This window comes from Pristis pectinata, chromosome 10 (assembly GCF_009764475.1).
Source record: "Pristis pectinata isolate sPriPec2 chromosome 10, sPriPec2.1.pri, whole genome shotgun sequence".
Lineage (NCBI taxonomy): Eukaryota > Metazoa > Chordata > Chondrichthyes > Rhinopristiformes > Pristidae > Pristis > Pristis pectinata.
In genome coordinates, this window is record NC_067414.1 from 28365987 (window position 1) to 28389529 (window position 23543).

Sequence of the window (23543 nt, forward strand, 5' to 3'; positions counted from 1 at the left end):
GAGAATATAATGAAATAGAACAGGACCTGTAATTGAACTTTGATTAATGCTGTCACCATGTCCCATCCGAATGTGTCACAACTATAAACTATCCTTTGGATATGTGACTTTAACTTCCATGGTTTTTTTGCTCTAGTCCTAATGTGTGCCCCCAGCACACTCTACGCAAAAGATGCATTTCACTGTGTTTTTCAATGTACATGTGACTAATAAAGATATCTTATCTCGTGTTTTATGACCAGTAAGATGCTTTACATCTTCCTTTGTTCTCTCATTTTTCTAACTGCTACCAAGAGATGAAGCTGTCTCCAAAATATGTGTTCTAGAAGCAATCCACTTTCTGTTATATCAGCTTAAGCACTGGGAGGCTGCAATAACCTGCTTTAAACTCGAGGTCCTTGACTCTCATTTTGAGCTTTAAAGCAGGGAATGCACTTGAATGGTTTTTACCAGAAGTGGATTAATTCAGTGTTTTTTGGATACATCAAAGGTAAGAGGTGAGAGTTGCTCTCCAGCTAAAGGAAATTATATCATTTAAATCGAGCAAAACTTGAGCAGGTGGTTATGTTGTGTAATGGAAATGTAGAGTGAACATTGCTGGCTAAAAGTCACAGGTATGTTTTATGATATCACTGATATTCTACAGGGTTGCTGGGTTGCAACACTGCCACCTATGTTACTTTGCAATGATGAACCAGTAAAGTTAATCAGGATATATTTTTAAATTTTAGTTACGTTGATGATCAAGATTCAGAGAAACAGGTTGAACTTTTGACCAATGACCAATATTTAAAGGTAATCCATTTGTTGTATGTTCCAAATTTGATGTGATCGTTCTTAAATAATATACTCATCCTTGCTGATGTACATTAGCTCTTGCCACAGATTGCATTAAATTTGCATTCCTTGTCACTTTTAAATGTATTCATGGCTTCACCATGTACTATATCTTCAGCTTCCTCCTGAATTTTCACATCTGCTGACAGCCTTCAATCCCCTGACTCTGTTAGAAAAGATGGATTGAGGACAGGGATTTTTTATATATAAAAAAAATCAGAGGCTTCAGCCTCTTCACTCTGGAAATTCCTTCCAGTATCCCTTTATGTTTACCTCTTGCACATCAGCAATCTTCTCAAATTCAGTTTACCAACTAGAATTCCAGTCACCTCTTTACTTCCCGTATCATGTATTAAAATATTACAATTCATTTGCTGCTTTTCCTATCCCATTCTCCATCATGTAAAATGCCTATTGCTTTCCTCAATACAAGTTGTTAGGAGCTGTAAAATGCCAATGTGTCCTTAAATTAACACGATAAAAAGATCTGCTTTTATTTTAAAAGGCTAATCTGTACAAAGTTAGGTCACGATTAGATTAGTGTGTACAATTTTCCCTGCCGCAACATAGATAAAACATCAAGGTAGTGCCAAGGAAGAAGATACAGAGATAAAGACAAAATTGATTTACCAAGGATATGGCCATTGCAATAGAAGTGAAAGAGATAATGAAAGGTTTTTAAGATTGTAAATGGGTTTGTTAAATTGAAGAGAAAGTGATTTTTTTCCTGTGGATGGGCATCAGTAAAAGGGGTTATATGATAATTATCACTGAGCCAAAGAGAGGAGTAGAATTCAGATTTGTTTTACATGGAGTTATTTGCAATTAGAATATTTGCCACAGAGTACTAGAGATAGAAATATCCAAATTTTCTTCAAAATAGTTAGATGAATATACCATTTTTGTAGAGAATGTAAAGCAGTGGGATTAGTTTAGGATTGTTCTGACAAAGATTGGCACAAGCATGGGTTGAAGAACCTGGTCTATGCTGTGAATTGCTACGGTTTTTTGGTTAATACAGTTTATGACCAGTGCAGTGGATGTATTTATCTGAAATGAAAATCTGCCACTTCAACTACAATTCCTTTTTTTTATATATTTATGAACTTCTGTTTTTTAACTTGCAAAAATAAGAGGATGTTAGATATTGGTACCAGTGGATGGTCCCAGCTGGATCACGTTGTGATGCTTTAAGCATCATTAAAAGTATGTTGAGTATTTGATGATTTTCAATTCATTTATACATTCTTATCATTTGTCCATCAAATTTTACAGACTGTTGTACAAACATTGTTGACGACCCTTCACATTTACCACAAGAATTACTTCCCAGTCCTGAAATGCTTGCACATTTTTACGTCGTCGCTTCCAAAATATCCTTTGGGTAAACAGGTGTGTGCTCACTTTTGAAATATCTGAAAAACTTAACTAGAAGTGAATTATTGTTTTACCTTTCTGAATATCAGCAATATGCCTGTAAATCATTATATTAAGGGTGTTGAAGGCAGATTGAGTGAGGTGATACTGATTGTTGAAGAATAAACACACCAAATTCCTTGTTTTTATGCTCCCGCTCATAAAAGAAACCATCTGTTTTGTCGTGTATTTTACAATAACCATAAGGTAATAAAGGAACCTCAGGATATATAATTGGCCACGTAAGAGCCAATTTTTTTTCTCATTAGCAAAACAGTTTTTGGCAGTTGTGGGAGGAAGGTAGGAATGCCTGTAATCAGTTGCTGGTTGATAAAATTAACTTTCAGTCAACCAGGTGTTGTGAATGTTCCACCTGCCAACAAGAAAAAAAAGAAATCATAACCATCATCTATGTTTAGCTTCAGAGGATGCATTTCACCCACCAGTTTGAATCACTGAGCATTAGTTTTAGACAATTAAATTTGTAAGGTTTGCCTATGCAAGTCTACAATCTGCCCTGCTTATTGGTATTGGTTTATTATTGTCTCTTGTACCGAGGTACAGTGAAAAACTTGTCTTGCAGACCGTTCGTACAGATCAATTCATTGCATAGTGCATTAAGGTAGTACAAGGTAAAAACAATAACAGAATATCTAGTAAAATGTCACAGCTACAGGGAAATGCATTGCAGGTAGACAACAAGGTGCAAGGTCATAACAAGGTAGATTGAGGTCAAGAGTCCATCTCATCGTATAAGGGATCGGTTCAATAGTCTTATCACCGTGGGATAGAAGCTGTCCTTGAGCCTGGTGGTATGTGTCCTCAGGCTTTTGTATCTTCTGCCTGACGGGAGAGGAGAGAAGAGAGGATGACCCAGGTGGGTGGGATCTTTGATTATGCTGGCTGCTTCACCAAGGCAGTGAGAGAGATAGACAGAGTCCATGGAGGGGAGGCTGGTTTCCGTGATGTGCTGGGTTGTGTCCACAACTCTCTGCAGTTTCTTGCTGTCCTGGGCAGAGCAGTTGCCATACCAAGCTGTGATGCATATGGATAGGATGCTTTCTGTGGTGCATTGATAAAAGTTGGGGAGTGTCAAAGGGGACATGGCAAATTTCTTTAGCCTCCTGAGGAAGTAGAGGCGCTGGTGAGCTTTCTTGGCCATGGCGTCTACATGGTTGGACCAGGACAGGCCATCGGTGATGTTCACTCCTGGGAATTTGAAGCTCTCAACCCTCTCAACCTCTGCACCATTGATGTAGACAGGTGCATGTACACTGCCCCCTTTCCTGAAGTCAATGACCAGCTCTTCTGTTTTGCTGACATTGAGGGAAAGGTTGTTGTCATGACACCATGTCACTAAGCTCTCTTTCTCCTTCCTGTACTCTGACTCATCATTATTTGAGATACAGCCTACTACAGTGGTATCATCTGCAAACTTGTAGAGGGAGTTAGAGCAGAATCTGGCCATGCAGTCATGAGTATATAGGGAGCAGGGTAGAGGGCTGAGGACGCAGCCTTGTGGGACACCAGTGTTGAGAATAATCGTGCTGGAGGTGTTGCTGCCTATCCTCACTGATTGCAGTCTGTTGGTCAGAAAGTCAAGGATCCAGTTGCAGAGGGAGGTGTTGAATCCCAGGTCTCAGAGTTTGGTAATGAGTTTGCTTGTAATTATTGTATTGAAGGCAGAGCTGTAGTCAATAAAGAATAACTAACATAGATGTCTTTACTGTCTAGATGCTCCAGAGATGAGTGTAGGGTCAGGGAGATGGTGTCCACTGTAGAGCTGTTTTGGCGGTAGGCAAATTGCAGTGGGTCGAGGTTGGAGGCTGGAGTTAATGCGTGCCACGACCAGCCTCTCGAAGCACTTCATAATGGTGGATCAGTCCTCAGTATTGTTGGCAAAGCTACCATTTATTCCCAATCCTTAATTGCCCTTCATAAGGTAGCAGTGAGCTGCTACTTTCAACAGAGTGCTGTTGAATAGGAAGTTCTTGGACTTAGACCCAGCAATGAAGAAGGAACAGTGATTTCTTTCTGTATTGGAAAGGGTAGTAACTAAGAGGGGAGCCAGCAGGTGGTGGTGTTCCCACATGTCTGTGCTTGATGGTGGAGGCTGAGAGTTTGGGAGGTGCTTTCGGAACAGCCTGGGAACGTAACTGTAGTGCATTTTATAGTACTTCAGACTGCAGTCACTGTGTGCCAGTGGTAAAGTGAATGAACATTTAACTTGGCTTACGCTATCCAAGACAAAACAGTCAGCTTGAGGTGCCACCAACAGAAGGTGGTTGGATCTAAGGGAGTGCCCTATTGAATTCCTGCAGTGATTTCCTTGGGCTGGGATGATTGATAGGTAATGATCACAACCATCTTTTGTAAGGTGTGGCTTCAATAATTAGAGTGTTGTTTCCCTTAATGTCCATTGACTTTAATTTTACTAGAACTCCTCGATGCTACATTTGGTCAAATGCTGCCTTGATGTCAAGACCAGTCACTCCCACCTTATTCTGGTATTCAGTTCTTGGTATGTGTTTGGACCGAGGCTCTGATGATATGTGGAGCATACTGGTCCTGGCAAAAGCCAAACTGAGTATCAGTAAGCAGATTATTGGTGAGCTCTGTCAATGAAGACTTTCATTACCTTGCTCATGTTTAAAAGTAGACTGTATAATTAACTGTATTGGTTTTGTCCTGGTTTTTGTGAACAGGATATATTTAGACAATTTCTACATTGTTGAGTAGGTAGATTTACAGATTATATTAAATATTATAAGCAGTTAATGTGAAAAACTAAATAGAGGATTTAACATAAGATGTTGTTGAGTGTGACTTTTATTCCATGTGTAAGAGAGAGTCTGTAACTTTTGAAAATCATACATAAATTTTATATTGTATCCTGGAATAAACGTTGAATGCAGCAATGTTGCATATGTGTTCTAAAGTTGGTGTGTATTTTGCTATTATTTAAAAACAAATTTGTATGTACTCTATAAGTGGAATTGTATTGAGATCATGGTTGTGATGACTCACGGTATATGATACAAGGGAAGTCTCCAGGTATCAAAGGAGACCATCCCTGTTGTTCTCAAAGTGCCATCAATCCAGGTTGCCAAGTCATGGCTAGGAAGTTTATTTCATTCTGGATCTTTGTACAAATTATGTGCTGGAGGTATGTGGAATTTGTAGGGATATAAAACTATTTTCAAAACCATCTTTCTTTTTGTTATTAAAGATAGAGGCACTTAAATCAGTCTGGGGAAGTGTGAAATATAGGCCTAGAAATTCATTGGTTATCCATCCAGTTTTATAGGCCTGAAGCAGAAACCCAAGTATCCAGTTCCAGATATTTTATGCACCAGAAGTGTGTTCCCTACTGTATTGATAAAGGACTATGTATGTATCGTATGGAGTCAAGGGCCTACAGGTGAAACAGGATTAACAATTCCCACCCCGCCCCCCCCCCCCCCCCCCCCCCCCCCGCCAAAAAGCAGTGCATAATTGAAAGCCATGGCCACATCAGAATTTTCAGTGAAATTAATGCTAAGGATGTAGGGAAGTGTATGGTCAAGCACTTTGGTAGAAGGAATAAAGGTGTAGACTATTTTCTAAATGGATGGGGAGTGAATTCAGAAATCAGAGATGCAAAGGGACTTGGGAGTCCTAGTGCAGGATTCCCTAAAGGTTAACTTGCAGGTCGAGTCAGTAGTAAGGAAGGCAAATGCAATGTTAGCATTCATTTTGAGAGAACTAGTATATAAAAGCAAGGATGTATGCTTTTTATATGCTTTATAAGGCATTGGTCAGGCCACATTTAGAGTATTTTGAGCAGTTTTGGGCCCCATATCTGAGGAAGGATATGCTGGCATTGGAGAGGGTCCAGAGGAGATTTACAAGAATGCTCCCAGAAGTGAAAGGGTTAATGTATGAGGAGTGTTTGATGGCTCTGCGCCTGTACTCAATGGAGTTTAGAAGGATGAGGGGGGATCTCACTGAAACCTACCAAATATTAAAAGGCCTGGGTAGAGTGGACATGGAGAGGATGTTTCCAGTAGTGGGAGAGTCTAGTACCAGAGGAGACAGCCTCAGAATAGAACAACATTCCTTTAGAACAGAGATAAGAAGAATTTCTTCTGCCAGCGGGTGGTGAATCTGCGGAATTCACTTCCACAGACGGCTGTGGAGGCTAAATCATTGGGTATATTTAAAGTGGAGGTTGATAGGTTCTTGATTAGTAAGGACTTCAAAGATTACGGGGAGAAATCAGGAAAATTGGGTTGAGAGGGAAAAATAAATCAGCCATGATCGAATGGCAGAGCAGATAGACTCGATGGGCCAAATGGCCTCATTTTGCTCCTCTGTCTTATGGATGTAACATACTGTTCTGGGTTATGAGTTGCATGAAGGTTTCTGGTGCTAATTTTATTCATAGTGCTTTGATTTTGTTTGGGGGGAGGGGAGAAAGCCATTAGATATTAACTTCCTTTTTACCTGGATCTTTGAATATTTCTATGCAATTTATCGATACCCTGTAATCCCACAGATCAGAGAACTCTACATCACGTGCTTAGAGTCAAACATATGGGAGAACGAGGAGTACAGTTCTGCATTCCAACTGCTCAGGTAATTATATAGGGAGTGATTGTGTGCATTAGCTACCCTAGCCTGTTTAAGAGCCTTGTAATGACGCAGTACTTTTTAGATCTACAGCACATCCTACTTTCCTTTGCCTCATGCCATTACATTATTGATTCACAATGTTAAAGTTGCCTCCTGATCTTTTTGGTTGAGTATAATGCTCTGTAATCATGGTGGTTTAGTTTTCCACTGTACATAGAATGTACAATAAGAAACAAGGCATTCAGCTCAACTGGTCCATGTCAGCCTCACCCCTCCAAATCTAACCTGGATGAGCATTACGTGCTTCTTCCCATCTCTTTTCATGGCTTTAACCACCTTCTCCTTAAATGCTGAATTAATTTAGTCCCTTCATAAGGAAAACTCCACAACAACACTTTGGCGAATTTCTGACTGTAGATCCTCCTGCTTCAACCATTTTATTTGCAAAATGGTTTCATCATATTTGGTAGAAGTCCCTCTTGAGATTCTAATTCTATGTAGTTTCATTGGCTGTGTTCCACATCTGTTTTAACTGTATTCTGAACTGTGAAGTTGATTTTAATTTTTAAATATCTTCAAGCCATTAGATTAGAACTGCTAGTAGGGACTGGTTCCAGTAGTGAGATTGATTTTTAAGTTTTGTGGAGCACAGTTCCCTCTTGTTTACCCATTGCATGGAAGTTGAGTTAAGCAGTTTGATGCCTTTGCTGAGGAAAGCCAACTTCTCAGGTTAATTACACCCTGCCTGTGTTCAGTATCAATGCAGCTGGAGCATTTTGGGTCTATTGAGTCTATGCTGGCTCTCCCCTACTTATTTCCCTGTAGCCTGTTCTCTTTCATGCAAATCAGCATCACTCTGATCTTTCTACAATCCACCTACACTGGGGTAATTTATAATAGCCAATTTATATCAGCATGGCTTTGGGATTTGGGAGGAAATCAGAGCATCTGGGGGAAACCCAGGCAGTCATGGAGAGAATGTGCAAATGCAGTCAGGAACAAACCCAGGCAGCTGGAGCTGCAAGGCAAGAGCACTGCCTGCCACACCCCACTGTGCCACCCTAGTCTGTTGTTGCATGAAATTTCCATGTTGTAATTGTGGTAATAATGTAATGAAGGCATTCTAAACTGTGGGGCACTGAGCTTCTCCTAGAGTCTGCAAATAGAAAAGAGCATGGTGCCATAGCATCAGATCAGCCATAGCCTATTCCTACCTTAGATGGGAGAAGATGTGTATTTCAGTGTGTATTGAATTTGTGTAGTGATTAAATAATTTGATCTGTTGCAGAATGATGGCCAGAGATGAGCTCGTATGTCTGCTTCAGGAATGCATAGAAGTGTTGCAATCTTCCGAGCACACATCTCTCACACTTTCCGTGCAAACACTGGAAGATTTCCTTGCAAAGTTTCAGAAACTAGACGGTATGTGTGGAGCAGTGTATTCGGTGGTAATGGGCCAGATCAAGATCTGTTTTGTGGACCTGAGATTTCCAGCATCATTATTGGAATGGAAACACCAGTTTCTTATTTATTTAACATTTTCCCAATACTTTAAATTCAGTGCATAGAATCAAATTCTACAGAAGATGGTTCACTCAATCCATCCTGTTGTTCTGGCTCTTTACGTGGTAGATCCAAGAAGTCCCATGTCCCTGCTTTTTTCCCGCAGCACTGTATATACTTATGTTTTTCCACATATACTTCCCTTTTTGAAAACTGCTTTTAAACTAGAATCCTTATGCCTGCTATAATTCAAGTAAACTTTCTCTGCATTCTCCCCAAGGTCATGGCATCCTTCCTAAAATGTGGTGTCCAGAATTGGGCATTATTCCAGCTAAACAGTGATGTAGCAAGGTTAATCATAACATCTGTGGTTTTGATCTCTGCCTCTGATGATTTGCTAAGGATCCCAAACCTTTCATAGTTAATGATCTCATCACCTTATGGCACTTTTGAACATATTTCTCTGTGAATCCATCTCTCTCTGCTCCTACACCCCTTTTATAATTCTACCATTCAGTTTTTATTGCCTCTCCTCATTCCCTCTTCCAAACTGCTCATTTCTCTGCATTGAATCTTGCTTCCTGTATGTCTCGCCATTGTTTTCCTAAATGCTTGTTCTAACTTCAGTGCTTAAAGTCTGTGGATAATCATTACTGAGAAAACTGCAAAATTAGCTTGGAATAGTCATCATTTGCTTTAGGGAATCTGGAAATGGATGTAATCTATTATTCCAGTAATGTATTAAAGATATAACCAATTTATCATGACCTGCATTTTTTTTGATCACACATGGGGGATGTCAGTACTGGAGAGCTACAACTGTTTTTCACATTTAGCACTTGTGCTGAGCAATCTCAGATCGAGAAAATGCAGGGCAAACTAAGGGCATCAGTGTCAATCTTTCCACTTCTCTGTTTATCTTTCCACCTGTGGGTGGGGCTGCCATTTTCTGCGTGCTGTGAATCTGTACCCACTGGCAATCAGAGCTCTCTTATATTCAACCCTTTCAGGAGGTAATGCACATAGAAAGGTGCCAGACCATTGACTGGAACTGCCTCACTTTTGTGCAGGAGTATCTTCAAACTGCTGTTTCAGAGGCACACATTTCTGATCTGTTATGTTAAGCCAGCGGAGATCAATCTCAAGGAAACTTCCATAACATCTTGATGAGAAATATCTGCAAATTGGTCATGATTACAATTCAAATGAGAGCATACATTGGGAGCTTTTTTGGGCCACTCAATATGTCAATTGAATTGCAAACATGGATTATAAGGCATTTTCAAGGAGGTTATACCATAGGACCCCTTGTCCCCAACTGCCTCAAAATTTGCATCTTCATTTCTAATATTTATATAATTTATAAACAAAGATTTAATATTGGATTCTATTTATAGTATAGAAATGGGCCATTTAATCTAGTGCTTGTATATCAGAATTCAAGCTCGACACAAGCCTCTTGTGCAAACCACATCTATTCCATTCTTCCTCATTTGTTTATCTGGCTTCCTCCTAAACATCTTCAAAGACGGTGAAGAAAAAGCCCACTTTTTAAAAAATCTCTTGAGGACCTTCCTGTGGGATTGCTAGAATTAATCTTCAAGCCTTGGAGTCACCCAGACCTTTCTCGAAGTCGACTAACTTACCGTATGTTGCAGGAAAGGAAGAGACCATCTATATATAGATGGTATGCCTTTCTCCATGAAATTACATTGACTTCATCATCTAGCACAGTGCTTTTGAAGGAAATAGACATTGCTGGTTAGGCAAAGAATTGCATATATTAGTGGAGGCATCATGTTTTTTTTCTCCTTTGTCTCAAGGGTATCGTTTCAACAAATTTTGCAATAGTTTTTTATTATTATTAATTTTACATAGAAGTTCCTAAGGAAGATGTGGAAGAAGGTCAAGAATGCAAAGCAAGATCACAGAAATCACTACAGAAAAAGACTGACCTTTACCAGCTTCAAAAGGTTCCATTTTCAATTAATATTTTGCCACCTTTTCTGTAATGTCCCTATCTTCAATTTCTGAACTTTCAATTTTGTTTTTCCAAAACAAATCACAAACTGACAGTGGTTGAAATGCTCACAGCTAATTTCTATAACTATGTATTACCTGTAGGCTCCTCTTGGGAATTGAGCCTGGGCAAGTGACTGAAGTTCAGTGGGGGAGCACTTTGGGAATAGTGACCATAATTCTACTAGTTTTAAAATAGTTATGGAAAGAGATAGGACTGGTCCTCAAGCTCAAGTCCTAAATTAGAGCAAGGATAATTTTGATGGCATTAGACAGAAACTTGCAAAGGTCGATTGGGAGAAGCTATTAGCAGGTAAAGGGAAGTCTGACAAGTGGGAGGCTTTCAAAGTACAGGGTCAACATGTTCCTGTTAGAGTGAAGGGTAAGGCTGGCAGGATTAGGAAACCTTGGCTGATGAGGGATATTGAGACTCTGGTGAGGAAAAAGGAGGCACATGTCGGGTATAAGCAGCTGGGATCAAGCGAATCCCTTGAGCATAAAGGATGTAAGAGTACACTTAAGAAAGAAATCAGGAGGGCTAAAAGGGGACATGAAATATCCTTGGCAGATAAGGTAAAAGAGAATCCTAAGAGATTCTATATTAAGAGCATAAGGGTAACTAGGGAAAGAATAGGTTTCCTTAAGGATCAGTGTGGTCACTGGGAGATTGGTGAGATCTTAACTGAACACTTCTTGTCTGTAATTACTGTGAAGAAGGTCACGGAAGCTGGGAATATTGATATTGTTAAAGAGGAAGTGTAGCATTTTGAAGGTGGATAAATCCCTGGGGCCTGGCCTAGTGTATCCCGGGAAGCAAGGGAAGAAATTGTTGGCCCTGGAAGAGATTTTTGCATCTTCTTTAGCCAACTGGTGAAGTACTGGAAGACTGCAAGGTGGCTAATGTTGTGCCTTTTAATTTAGAAGGGCTGAAAGTACAAGCCAGGGATCCACAGGCCAGTGAGCCTAACATCAATGGTGGTTAAGAGTAATTGGAGGGGATTCTGAGAGACAGAATCTATTTCCATTTGGAATGGAAAGGACTAATTAGGGGTAATCAGCATAGTTTTGTGCATGGGAAATCATGTCTCACAGATTTAATTGAGTTCTTTTTTGAACAGATGACCAAGAGGATTGTCAAGGGTTGGGTGATAGATGTTGTCAATATGGACTTCAGCAAGGTTTTTGACATGGTCCCACAAGGTGATCTCACCTTCTGATCTCACCAGAAGGTGAGATCACATGGAATCCAGGTTAATCCAGCCAATTGGATACAAATTTGACTTGGTGGAAGGAGTCAGAGGGTGTAGTAGAAGGATGCTTTTCAGGTTGGAGGCCTGTGACCAGTGGTGTGCTGCAGGGATCAGTGCGGAGACCCCAGTGTTTGTCATATGTATTAATAATTTGGATGAGAATGTAGGTGGCATGATCAATAAGTTTGGATAACACCAAAGTTGGTGGTATGGTGGACAATGAAGAAGGTTGTCTAAGGTTACCACAGGATATAGCTCAACTAGGAAAGTGGGCAAAAGAATGGCAGATGGAATTTAACTCTGAGAAGTGCAAAGTGATACATTTTGGGAAGTTAAACCAGGGCGGGACTTGCACAGTAAATGACAAGGCCCTGAGGAGTGTTGTAGAGCAGAGAAATTTAGGGGTACAAGTACTTAGTTCCTTGAAAATGACATCACAGGGAGACAAGGTGTATCACCTTAATGTTTTGCTTCTTTCCTGTTCCTTTGGGTTCAGACATAAGATTTTCATTCTCTTTCACGTAATCACAATCCCCTTTGGGTTTTATTGTCCAACTTTTGCCCAGGTTTTTATTCTTCAGGTCTCTTTCGCCACTGTAACACTGCCAATCAGGAGATCCCACAGATCAATGGAATTGGTCAGTGGTCTGAAAGAACATTTTGAAAACCATGTGCAATGATCTTAAAATGATGAAAATTTAAATTTTGTATAGTTGATATTTATTGCCATTAATGGAGTTTCATTATTCAAGAAAAAATATTTTTCAAAGTCAAAAAACTGCAGATGCTGAAAATCTCAAACCACTGGCCTTTTGAGGTTTTGTTTTAATTGGTGGGGGGTGGAGGGGAGGGGCAGTGTTTAGCCAGTTAAAACCAGTATATACAAGTATCATATTTGTAACAAAGTTCCCATCCTTCCCATCCAAAAAAATGCAATAAGGCTTGATGTCCATTTAGTGCCTGGGTGTAAGCAACAGCTATACCTAAGATAATTTTTGAAAATTACTGTTCTGGATTTTGCAGACCTTAATGGAAATGAAGGAATTAAAAAGATCCAAGAAACCAAGCAAGTTTGAGGTTCTGCGGATGGATGTTCTTGAATTTATGGACAAACTTGTAAGGTGAGGTAAAGGGACAGCTGGTGAGAACAATTGCAGTGGCATGATGGATGTGAAGACACTCTTCCTTGAGTGCCTAATCAATATAACATTTCTGAAGTGTACCCTATGAGGAAGAAGCTGTTTGCAATTTTTATTTTATCTTACCGCACGCGGGCCCACCAGCATCCCCTTGCCTTGGCTTGACCCTAGCAGTCATGAAAGAAACTTAATGCAGCAGCAGTAGCTAAGACTCTTGGGTCTGAGGGAAGAGGGTTGTCAAGGAAATTTTCAATGCTTGCATCTAGTCTGCAGAGGTTCAGGGATAGGCCCCTGTACCTGTCTGCTACCTGCATTTTCTCCCTCTCATCTCCTCTTTTATCACATTAAACAATAAAGAAAATCGAGACAACTCAGAGACCTTTAGATTTTCCATACTTTCCTGGGACAGTAATATTTAAACTATATCTTTGTAAATCCTAGTTTGCCTAAAATTCCCATAGACCAGATAGCCCTGGGGATTTTTTTGTTCTCCTTTCTCATTTCCTAGTGACTTTCTTCTAGACAAAATAATTTGTTGACTTCACGCAGTATTAAAAGCTCTACATAATAGCTGTCTCTTAGCCACCTCTGCTTGTAATGTCCGCTATTTCAAAACTCTCCTTGTAACTTTAGTTTACATGCTATGCCTATTGTGTTTGTTCTGCACACCTTTTAAACCTTCAATGTACCTTCTACAAAGCAATGTCCAGAAACATCTAAAGGCCTAATGTCTTGTACAGATTTATCATTATTTTTAATTTTTGTATTTTGCCTTATTAAAACACAAAGGCTATTAGACTTTTAATGGCGTCTTCTGTTTAGGGATTGTGTATTTTTGTTCAACAATTGGCAGCTTTTTGTTCAGTGAAAGATGTAGGTCTTTATTTTCCCTCTCAAAACAATTAATCTCACACTTAGTTGAAACACGCAGCTGCCTGTCTGTTCTGCTAATATGTTTTGGTTTTCTTCAAGTCTTCTTGAACCCCACCACCCATGTGTTTTTTTTTCATATCAACATCAGATTTTGAGATTGTGCTTCTAAGCTGTGTCCAAATCAGTCAAAAGCAAAGTATAAAATTGCTATTAATGCTAATACTTTGGGTCTATCACTCTATCTCCAATTCTGGTCTGCCAAAAAAACTTCTAATTTTTCCTTCTTGCTTAAGCCTGATTTTTTTTTTCCCCTCAACAAATCACATGGGAAGACACCTTATGGAATGCTTGATGAAAATCCTTGTGCCTCACATCCCATGTATGCTGGATGTGACCTTGTAACTAAAAAATAAAAACATATATTCTAACCTGTCCTTTTTCCAAACTTACCTGTAGTTATCCTCAGTGTTAAAATAAATTTATTTTACAATTCTTAACTACATTAGAACTAACAGATTTGAATAACAGATTTGAAGAACACATTTAAATTAATCAATTTGGAAACAAAGCCAAAATATAATTTTAAACAAAGAAAATGAAAAGTAGAGAGTATACTGGGGGGTGGGGGGAAAACAGTTCAGTCTAGTGTAGAATGTTTCTAACATTGTACACATCATCTGCCATGAAGAACTTCTTGTTTCTGCTTGCCTCTAGCTCGTTAATTTAGTTGGATCCCCTGCTCTCTTCGTGCCACCCACCACTGAATGTTCATTACTTCACTAAACCTGACTTAATCTCTGTTTGCTTTTAAGACTGTTCTGTTGATTAATTTCTCTGTTGCTAAGCAATGGTATGAAAACTCTAATGTTTGAAGAAGCCACAATGATATATAACTGGCAAATTTTAGCCAGCTGGTACTGTTGCAATGTCAGGAGACAGTGAACCAGTACTGCAAGTCTAGGTCCTAGTTTTAGCAATCATGGCTTTGTTTCAATACAAGAAGAGTTTTTGTTTACTTTTAATTGGGAAAACTTGAATAAAGCAAGAAAGTGAACTGTGAGGAGAGAGTTGTACATCCATGTTACCATATCACCAGCTGATCTGCTTTGTTTAATCTTTAGAAGAGTGATAGAGTAAAACAGCACAGAAATGGGTCATCCAACTCTTCAAGGCTGCCCTAGCTCCTGAAAAGCAAATTCCCAGCAATTGAAAGAGTTTATTTCTGAAATTGTATTAATTTGTCAACTTTGAAAATAGTGGGTGTGCCCCCCTTGGTCCAGAAGTTGTATTTTCTTTAAAGTGCTTTTCTCTTTATTAGTAGGAATGGGGGAATTCTTCCAGTATCTTGCCAAGAGTTAATCCCTCAATCAAAACCACTTAACATCCAGAGGAACACATTGTAGAAACCTGTGTGAAAATTCCTGATGTAATAGCCTGGAAAATGGATTAGAAGAGAACCATTTCTGTCCATTTAGTATATTTGAATCCATTTTAAGGCATAATTTGAAGAGATAGCTATTGAATTTGCATTTCTCGTTGAAGACCCACCCATCAAGAATTTGGATAGGGCACCTCCTATCATGATTCATCCTAATGATGAAGTTATTTTCCTGCCAGATTTTGCATGTGATAATAACATCAATATGTCCAGTGCCAAATAATTACATACCAAGAGAAATTGGATCTACATCTTACAAACTTTGTTAAGAATTCACAGTTCAACAAGGAGTGTATTATGGCTGAAAAGTAGTGAGTCATATGCGATTTTAAAATCTTCTTTTGGAGGACATGAAGAGGTCACATTTAACAGCGATAATGACCCATTTCTCATGGAACTGACCTTAGTGGCCACATGTAGTGGCCTTAGTGCTACATGTAGTGCAAGTTTGGAGGACCAAGTATGAGGGCATCCAATTTATAAGCAAAGTGACTGCACTTCAAAAGTAGGTTATTGACTCTTATTGCTTTGGGACATTTTGATTCTGTGTTGCATTATGTAGTTACATGTACCGCATTTGGAATTTACCAGTGGTGGAGGGTTGACATTGAGTGAGTGGCAACTGTATCGGTGAAATCAATGTCTTTATTGTTTATGGTTTCATCTCTTGTGATTTGCCCTAATTTTCTGTTATCTTAGACTTGGACAGTTTTGCAGAAAGGACCTTTACCTCCTGTTGCTCTGCGAGTGATTTGTATTGTGAACGCAGGGATCAGCTTCCCCTTAAACATATCTTTGTTTGTCTGAACCACCTGGCATTGCAAGCTGCAGATTGAGCTGCACTCTCTTGAAAGAAGTTACGTCCCATATTCCTTATTAGTGACCATTTTGTACTTGTAGTCCTAATTCCTTGCTCGTTTTATTATCGTCTCCTTACGCATTATGTTTAATGCAACACATAAAATGATGGAGGAACTCAGCGGGTCAGGCAGCATCAATGGACAGTCAATGTTTTGGGTCAAGACCCTTCATCAGGACTGGAAAGAAATAGGGGAAAAAGCCAGTATAAAAAAAGGTGGATGGGGGGGGGGGGTGGGGAAAGGGGTGAAGCAAGAGCTTGGAGGGTGATAGGTGGGTCCAGGTGAGGAGGGTGATAGGCAGGTGAGGGAGGGGGAGAATGGGAATGATGTAAGATGCTGGGATGCAATAGATGGAACTGACAATGGGCTGAAGAAGATGGAGTCTGATTGGAGAGGACAGGGAACCATGGAATGAAGGGAAGGAGGTGAGGAGGGGAACCGGTGGGAGGAGTGTGTGGGTGATGGACAGATCGAGAGGGTGGGGGAGGGGAAAGAGAAGGGGTGATGGGGGCCAGTGTGATAAGGAAAAACAAAGTGGGGAGAGGAGCAATTACTAAGTGTTAGAGAAATCGATGTTCATGCTGTCAGGTTGGAAACTACCAAGGCAGAATATGAGCAGCTGTTCCTCTAATCTGCATCTAGCCTCAACTTGGCAGTAGAGGAGGCCATGGACAGACATGTTGGTGTGGGAGTGGGAAGTAGAATTAAAATGGCTGGCCACCAGGAGATCCCGGCTGGTATGGCAGATGGAGCGAAAGTGCTCGACGAAACTATTCCCCAAACCTGCTTCAGGTCTCAATGACGTAGAGGAGGCCGCACCAGGAGCACTGGATGCAATAAATGACACAGATGAATTCACGTGTGAAGGACTCCCTCACCTGGAAGGACTGTTTAGGGCCCTGAATGGTGGTGAGGGAGGAGGTGTAGGGGCAGATGTGACACTTAGCGGTTGCAGGGATAAGTGCCAGGAGGGTGATCGGTGGGGAGTCAAGGAGAGAGAGTGATCCCTGTGGAAAGCAGAAAGGGGAGGGGAGGATGTGCCTGGTGTGGGATCCTGTTGGAGATGGCAGAAGTTGTGGAGAATGATGTGTTGGATGTCTAGGCTCGAGGGGTGGTAGGGGAGGACTAAGGGAACTCTATCCTTGTTATGCATGGTGGGGGGGGGCGGGTGGTGGGGGCAAGGGCCAACATGCAGAAAATAGAAGAGATGTGGGTGAGGGCTGCATCAATAGCATAGGGGGCCATCCCTGTTTTCTGAAAAAGGAGGCCACCTCGGAGGTCCTGGAGTGGAAAGCCTCATCATGAGGCAGATGAGGCAGAAACGGAGGAACTGAGGAAAGGGAATTGCATCCTTGCAGTCGACAGGGTGGGAAGAGGTAGTCTAGGTAACTGTGGGAGTCACTGGGTTTGTAGAAGATGTCAGTGTAGAACCATCTCCTGAGATGGAGAGAGAGAGATCAAGAAATGGGAGCGAGGTGTCAGAGTTGAACTAAGTGAATTTGAGGGCGGGGCGGAAGTTGATGGCAAAGTTGATGATGAGCTCTGTACGGCCGCAGGAAGCGGCGCCAATGCAGTCGTCAGTGTAGCGGAGAAAGAGCTGGGGAGCATTGCCAATGTAGTTATGGAACATTTATTGCTCCACATAGCCAATGAAAAGCCAGGCAAAACTGGGGCCCGTGTGAGTGCCCATGCCTACACCTTTGGTCTGGAGAAAGTGGGAGGAGCCGAAGGAGAAGTTGTTGAAGGTAAGCACCAGTTCTGCCAGATGGAGGAGGGTGGTGATGGAGGGGAACTGGTTGGGTCTGTTATCCAGAAAGAAATGGAGAGCCCTGAGGCCTGTCTGGTGGGGGATAGAAGCGTACAAGGACTGGATGTCCATGGTGAAAATGAGGCAGTTGGGGCCGGGAACTGAAAGTTGTTGAAGTGGTGGAGAGCATGTGAGGTGTCACAGATGTAGGTGGGAAGGGACTGAACCAAGGGGGACAAGATGGAGTTGAGATACAAGTTTGGTAGGGCAGGAGTAGGTAGAAACAATAGGCCTACCGGGACAGTTTGGTTCGTGAATCTTGGGTAGGAGGTAGAAACAATGAGGTCGGAGGCTGTAGAGGGGAGATCTCTGGAGGTGATGAGGTCAGTGATGGTGTGGGAGACAGTTTTTATACTGGCTATCTCCCGTCTTTTGTTTTCAGTTCTGATGAAGGGTCTCAACCCAAAACGTCAACTGTCCATTTCCCTCCATTGATGCTGCCTGACCTGCCGAGTTCCTCCAGCATTTTGTGTGTTGCTCCAGATTTCCTGCATTTGTAGTCTCTTGTGTCTGCATTATATTTGACAATGTTTTACTGCTCAAAATGCAGAGGTACAGTGTGAGTGCTCACCTTTTGCTGTAGTCTGTGTATAATTGTTGAGTGGAGCAGACCCTAAGCAGTGATCTCACCCAAGAGCATTTAGCATGGACGTTGGATGTAAAAAATCAAAATGTATTCTGTTTTCAATGGAATTATTCCTCACACTCCTCATCCCTTCTCATCTATGAAGAACCTGGGGATGATTTCCTTTCACCAGTAACAAAGCAAATGTTAATACCACTTTTTTTTTTTGGGTTGTTTTTGCAGGAAATACCTTGTGCCACCAGAGACTCAGCCGCTGCATGAACTTGTATATTTCAAAGCTGCTAGCGCGCTTCGTAGACACCTGAATGCAGCTCCACGTGCTGGCTTGCAGATAGCTTTAAGTAATCCATATTACTATCTAAAGGTAATAGACTGCAACCAGCCAGTTCATTTTTAAAGCAATTAATATCTTACCCGGGGTAATTTTCTTTGATCCTAATAAGCATGAAACAAAGTCCAAATAGCTGATTCTCATTTACTTTCCATTTAAATATAGTTAGTTTACAATATTTGCTTCACTGTGAACCATTCTCACTTAGGGTTTCTATTGTTGTTCACTGAAGAAAAAAGATGGTGTGGAAGGAAATGTGAGAGCAATGAAAGGTGTAAATACTGTACATTGAAGACCAAAAGTGATGTATCCACAAGAGGAAAAGTTTGCAGAGCCTTGCTGAAAGAAGAGTGGTATGGGGTTAATATATTAATAGAAATGCTAGCAAACGTGAAAATTAATGTAACAATTAAGGAGATTGGCTGAAGAAAGGTGGGAGGTGGCTCTGATTAAACGTCAACACTAGAATGGACCAGATGGGCTTAGTGGACTTAATATGTCGTAATTGGTATGCAGTTAAGGTGAGGTACTTTATAGCCCCTCCTCCCTAACTGACTGCTGCAAGTTCAAAGTAGCCCATTAGCTAGGGACAGCTGCTTCAGCAGCAGCTAGTTCCATTTTCCACAAGAAACGCTCATTTCAGTTTTAAAGACAAATCTTCCATCTATTCTTTGGGAATGATATTTGGTACAGAGAGGAAGGAAAAAAAAATACCACTTTTGAGCAAAGTACCACAGGGAACTATCATTAATAAGCATGAGTCAATAAATGAAGGCCAGCCACTAACAGCATTTTAAAAAGTGATGAATTAAAAGTCGTGTAGTTTTTAGTCCTAAATACAAGTTCTATAGTTGGAATAAGCACGCAGATGCAATAGTGAACAACAAAATAGGAACTGACTGAGTAGGTCTGGAGATGGTGCCAAATTCAACCAAGTTACTGGAAATGTTGGAATTACTGGAAAGAATTTTGTGCCCTGCAATGAGATGATGTTAATGACCATGAAAGAGACATTGTTTGGTGTAATGGGGATTTTTTTCTACTCAAGATTCTGGCAACTTTTGTAATTAATTAAATAAGATCTCTGTTGGTTTTAGGAGTGTTTTTAAAAAAAAGAACAAGGGGATAACTCCTTGAGTAGATGCATGGTCCTCACTTGAACCCACCTTGCCCCACTTCTCCCGCCTGAAGGGATAAAGAATGTGGGTATTTGGGAGGGGGGGTGACCTTTAAACTCTCCCATTTGTGCTTCTTTAAATTTTAAAATGTATAATACAGTGAGCCTGGCATGGCGTCTATTAAAGGCAAGCGGGATATAACACTAGAAATAGGAGCAGGAGTAGATCATTTGGCCCTTTGAGTCTGCTCCACTGTTCTTTCACCTCTATCCATGTATCTCTTGATTCCCTAATATCCAGAAATCTACCAATCTGTTTTGAATGAACTCATTAACTGAGCCAAAGATTCACAATCCTCTGAAGTTTATTTTTCCTCACCTCCGTCACAAATGTCCCATATTCTGAGACATTTTGGGTTTCCAGACTCCTTGACCAAGGAGAACATCCTCCCTCTCCAGCCTATCAAGCCCATTAAAAACATAATAAGTTTCAGTGAAATCGCTTTTGGTTCTTCTGAACTCTAGAGAATACTCATATAATCTACTCATCTCTCCTAGTGTGGCAACTCATAATCTCTGGATCCAGTCTAGTGCTACACTCCCTCCACAGCAAGTTTTTGGGTTAGGAGACCAAAACTGTATGCAAAACTCCAGAAGCAGCCTCGCTAGGATGCTCTATAATTGTAGTAAGACAGTTTTACTCCTGTACTCAAGTCCTTTTGTGATGAAGGCCAACATGCAATTTCCCTTCCCTAATTACTTGTTTCACCTGCTTGTTGGCTTTCAGTGACTTGTTTTCAAGGACATCTACTGCACTTTGAATATTGATGTTCATCCTTTATATAAAAAAAACACCCTGCCTTTTTGTTTTATGCACCAAAGCAGATAATTTTACATTCTTCTACATTATACTGCATGTGCCATCTGAAATCGTGATCTGGTGATGTCATTAATGCTATGTCTTGAATTTAGTAGAAAGTAAGGGAAAGGTACAAGTTTTACCCTCCCCCTTCCTAAAGACACTCAAGAAACCTTAGCCTTCTGCTAATTTCCCATGCCTCAATTGCCTGCCATCCACAAGAGTTCCCAGCTCCAGGCTCCTACCATTGTTCCCACTCACCCACAGGCAGTTGGATGGCTGCAAGACAGGAGCAGGAGCCTGTTGGTGGCTGTTCCTGGCCTTGCGGTGATCCTTGACCATCTTCCACTTCCCCATTAACATCAGAAACATGATTTGCACCATATAAGTGACCTCTCATTAGATCATTCAGAGGAAAATTTGGAGGTGGAGCAGGAATATTACCAGAGTTAGGAATCCTACAGTGCATTTGATCGATTGAGCAATTAATATTGCTGTTTTATATTTAAAACCTGGATTGCAGCACTGACATTGAGTTCAAGGTGTTTGCTCTTACGGTTGGTTGCTGTATCCTTTGAGAAGTAGATTTGGGCAGTTCAGTGCAAATTGCTAGTAATCCAGGGGCACAATGATAATCCCTGTAGTCCAAACTCCAATTCTAAGATATCTGCGCTGCTCCCCTTCTCCCTCCCTCCATTTACAGACACGAGTTCATTACAACCCTTACTCAGGGCTGCTGCATCACCGGGCGCTCTCACTCGGCAGCAGTGAGAAGTAACTGGGAGATTAATAGGTCCAGAGACCAGTCTCTGCCAGTACTCGGATGGAGGAGGAAGACCCTGGCCTTCATCCTAGATCTCCAAGGCAGATAGGATTGCACCACTGGCTCTATTTTTGGGCAGAGGAAAACCTGATCTCTGCATTCACCATTTGGTTATAATGTTCATGGTCAGTTTACCCCGTTCTACAAATATTGTTAAACAGTTTGTGCCATGTTTAAAAATTATTAATAGTTTTTTATTTTGCAACTAAGAATGAAGCCTTGAAGAGCGAGGGAGGAACCATTACCAATGTGGCACCTGATATCTGTATAATCTACAAGCTTCACCTGGAGTGTGGGCGATTGATTAACCTCTATGACTGGCTGCAGGTGTGTTTTCGTGTTTGTCATATGGAATTAATCCCATCCCTTGCTTTTGCATTGATCTAGTGATTTTTATCATCGGTGGCAAATCCTTTCATCTTCACAATCCAATTTAGGGGCAGGCCATAAAATTGCATGTCTCTCAAGCAACATTAGTACGGGCTGATGTGACCAATGATGTGAGGCACCAGTATGAGTAGCCTTTACAAAGCTGCAGGACCAGAAAACTTGTATTGCATGCTAGCATATATTGTAAAGGTTTAGAAACCGAGTTCTGAAGCTTTGTATCCTGGCTGCATGAGTTGTTTTTCATTCAAAGACCATTATTTGCAGAGCTAGGAATTATTCCATACAATAGGTAGTAACCAGATGAGGCAATATTATTTTTATCTCAGTGATGTGGTTTCTGTTGTTGTTTGTGGGTCATTCACTGGTGATGTGAGATGGTATCCAATAGATTTCTGTTAGATTTGTAATTTAAAGAAGAACATAGTTTACATCTTGCAGATACAAGAGACTGCAGATGCTGGAATTTGGAGTAACAAACAAAAGGTGCTGGAGGAACTCAACAGATCAGGCAGCATCTGTAGAGTTAAATGAATAGTCGACATTTTGTGGAGGGAAGTAGATGTTGCCTGACCCACTGAGTTCCTCTAGCATCTTGTTTGATAGTTTATATTTTGTAAAAATCCGTGTTATGAAGAATTGATGCATTACATTGATGGATAGCTGTCACCTACCGCATGTTATGGAGAGCTTCACGTTTGGATATCCAGTCTGGTAAAGCACTCAATGGCTTTCTGAAATGCCAAGGGGAGAACTGAGGTGCTTCCTACAGCAGATCTTAATCGGTAGGTTGATGTATTTCGTGGTTTGGCCACAATGGCACTGGCCTCATCCATCTGTAGACTAGATGGCCTCATCATCCCTGGCCTGTGCAGATTTTGTTGAGGGTTGTCCACCCTCTGTGGGAACTGCTGTGGGATCACCGATGACATATTTGTTTCCTGCATTGGATTCGATCCCACAGTTCCTTCTGTTGGGATAGTGACGTGTCTGCCGCATGAATGTCAGCTACTGTTTCCCAGTATGATTTTTAAATGCTTTAGCTGTGGTTTTCCCATTCATTAGAGTTGTGTTTATCATCATGTGTCAGTTTAAAGAAGCCATCTGTGGTTTCCCCTGTTGTTGATTTCCTTAATTGGATATTAATGTAGTCTCTTCCAGTAGATACCAATTTATTTCTCAAAAGTGATGTCTAGTTGCTTGTGTGTAGTTCTGTGTGTTGCGTGAGTGTAAGTTCCTGGGGCTGGTTTTTGGTTTGCAGTGATTGAGAGACCTCAGTATGAAGTTACTGGGAAGGACTCCATAGGACTGTAAAGTTAATTGAGTTCTGGGGAGGGAATAATTATCACAATTCACACTCATAATAAATATCCTGCAATTCCAACCTGAATATGGATGGATAAACTGCTCTGTAATTGGCGCACTGTTGGGTAGCACAGTGATATCCATTGCCCACGATAGCACCTGTGTGGAACTGTAACCTTGTGAGAGTTGTACCTGATAATTTTTCCCCTGCTCTGCTAATTCCTTGGCAAAACTAATCCAAAAGACTTGTCAGGATGCAATAAGGTTTTGAGGAAGACTGAGGCAATAGCATTAAGAGGGAATGATCAAAATTACCCCTTAAATTAAGTCATGATAAAAAGCATCAAAGGGGGATTGTGAAATGGAGAGCAGGTTTTAG

General features: G+C 40.9%; 1 protein-coding gene across 2 annotated transcripts in view; it reads left to right on the top strand.

The window, feature by feature from the left end:
• orc3 (origin recognition complex, subunit 3) overlaps nt 1–23543 on the top strand; it is a 63742-nt gene that overhangs the window by 28781 nt on the left and 11418 nt on the right. For both annotated transcript variants that reach the window (XM_052024181.1, XM_052024182.1), the window contains exons 11-18: nt 732–795; nt 2113–2229; nt 6791–6870; nt 8156–8289; nt 10249–10343; nt 12663–12760; nt 18565–18706; nt 21683–21799. In XM_052024181.1, coding sequence (XP_051880141.1) covers nt 732–795; nt 2113–2229; nt 6791–6870; nt 8156–8289; nt 10249–10343; nt 12663–12760; nt 18565–18706; nt 21683–21799 — 847 coding nt within the window. The remainder of the gene's footprint in view (nt 1–731; nt 796–2112; nt 2230–6790; nt 6871–8155; nt 8290–10248; nt 10344–12662; nt 12761–18564; nt 18707–21682; nt 21800–23543) is intronic.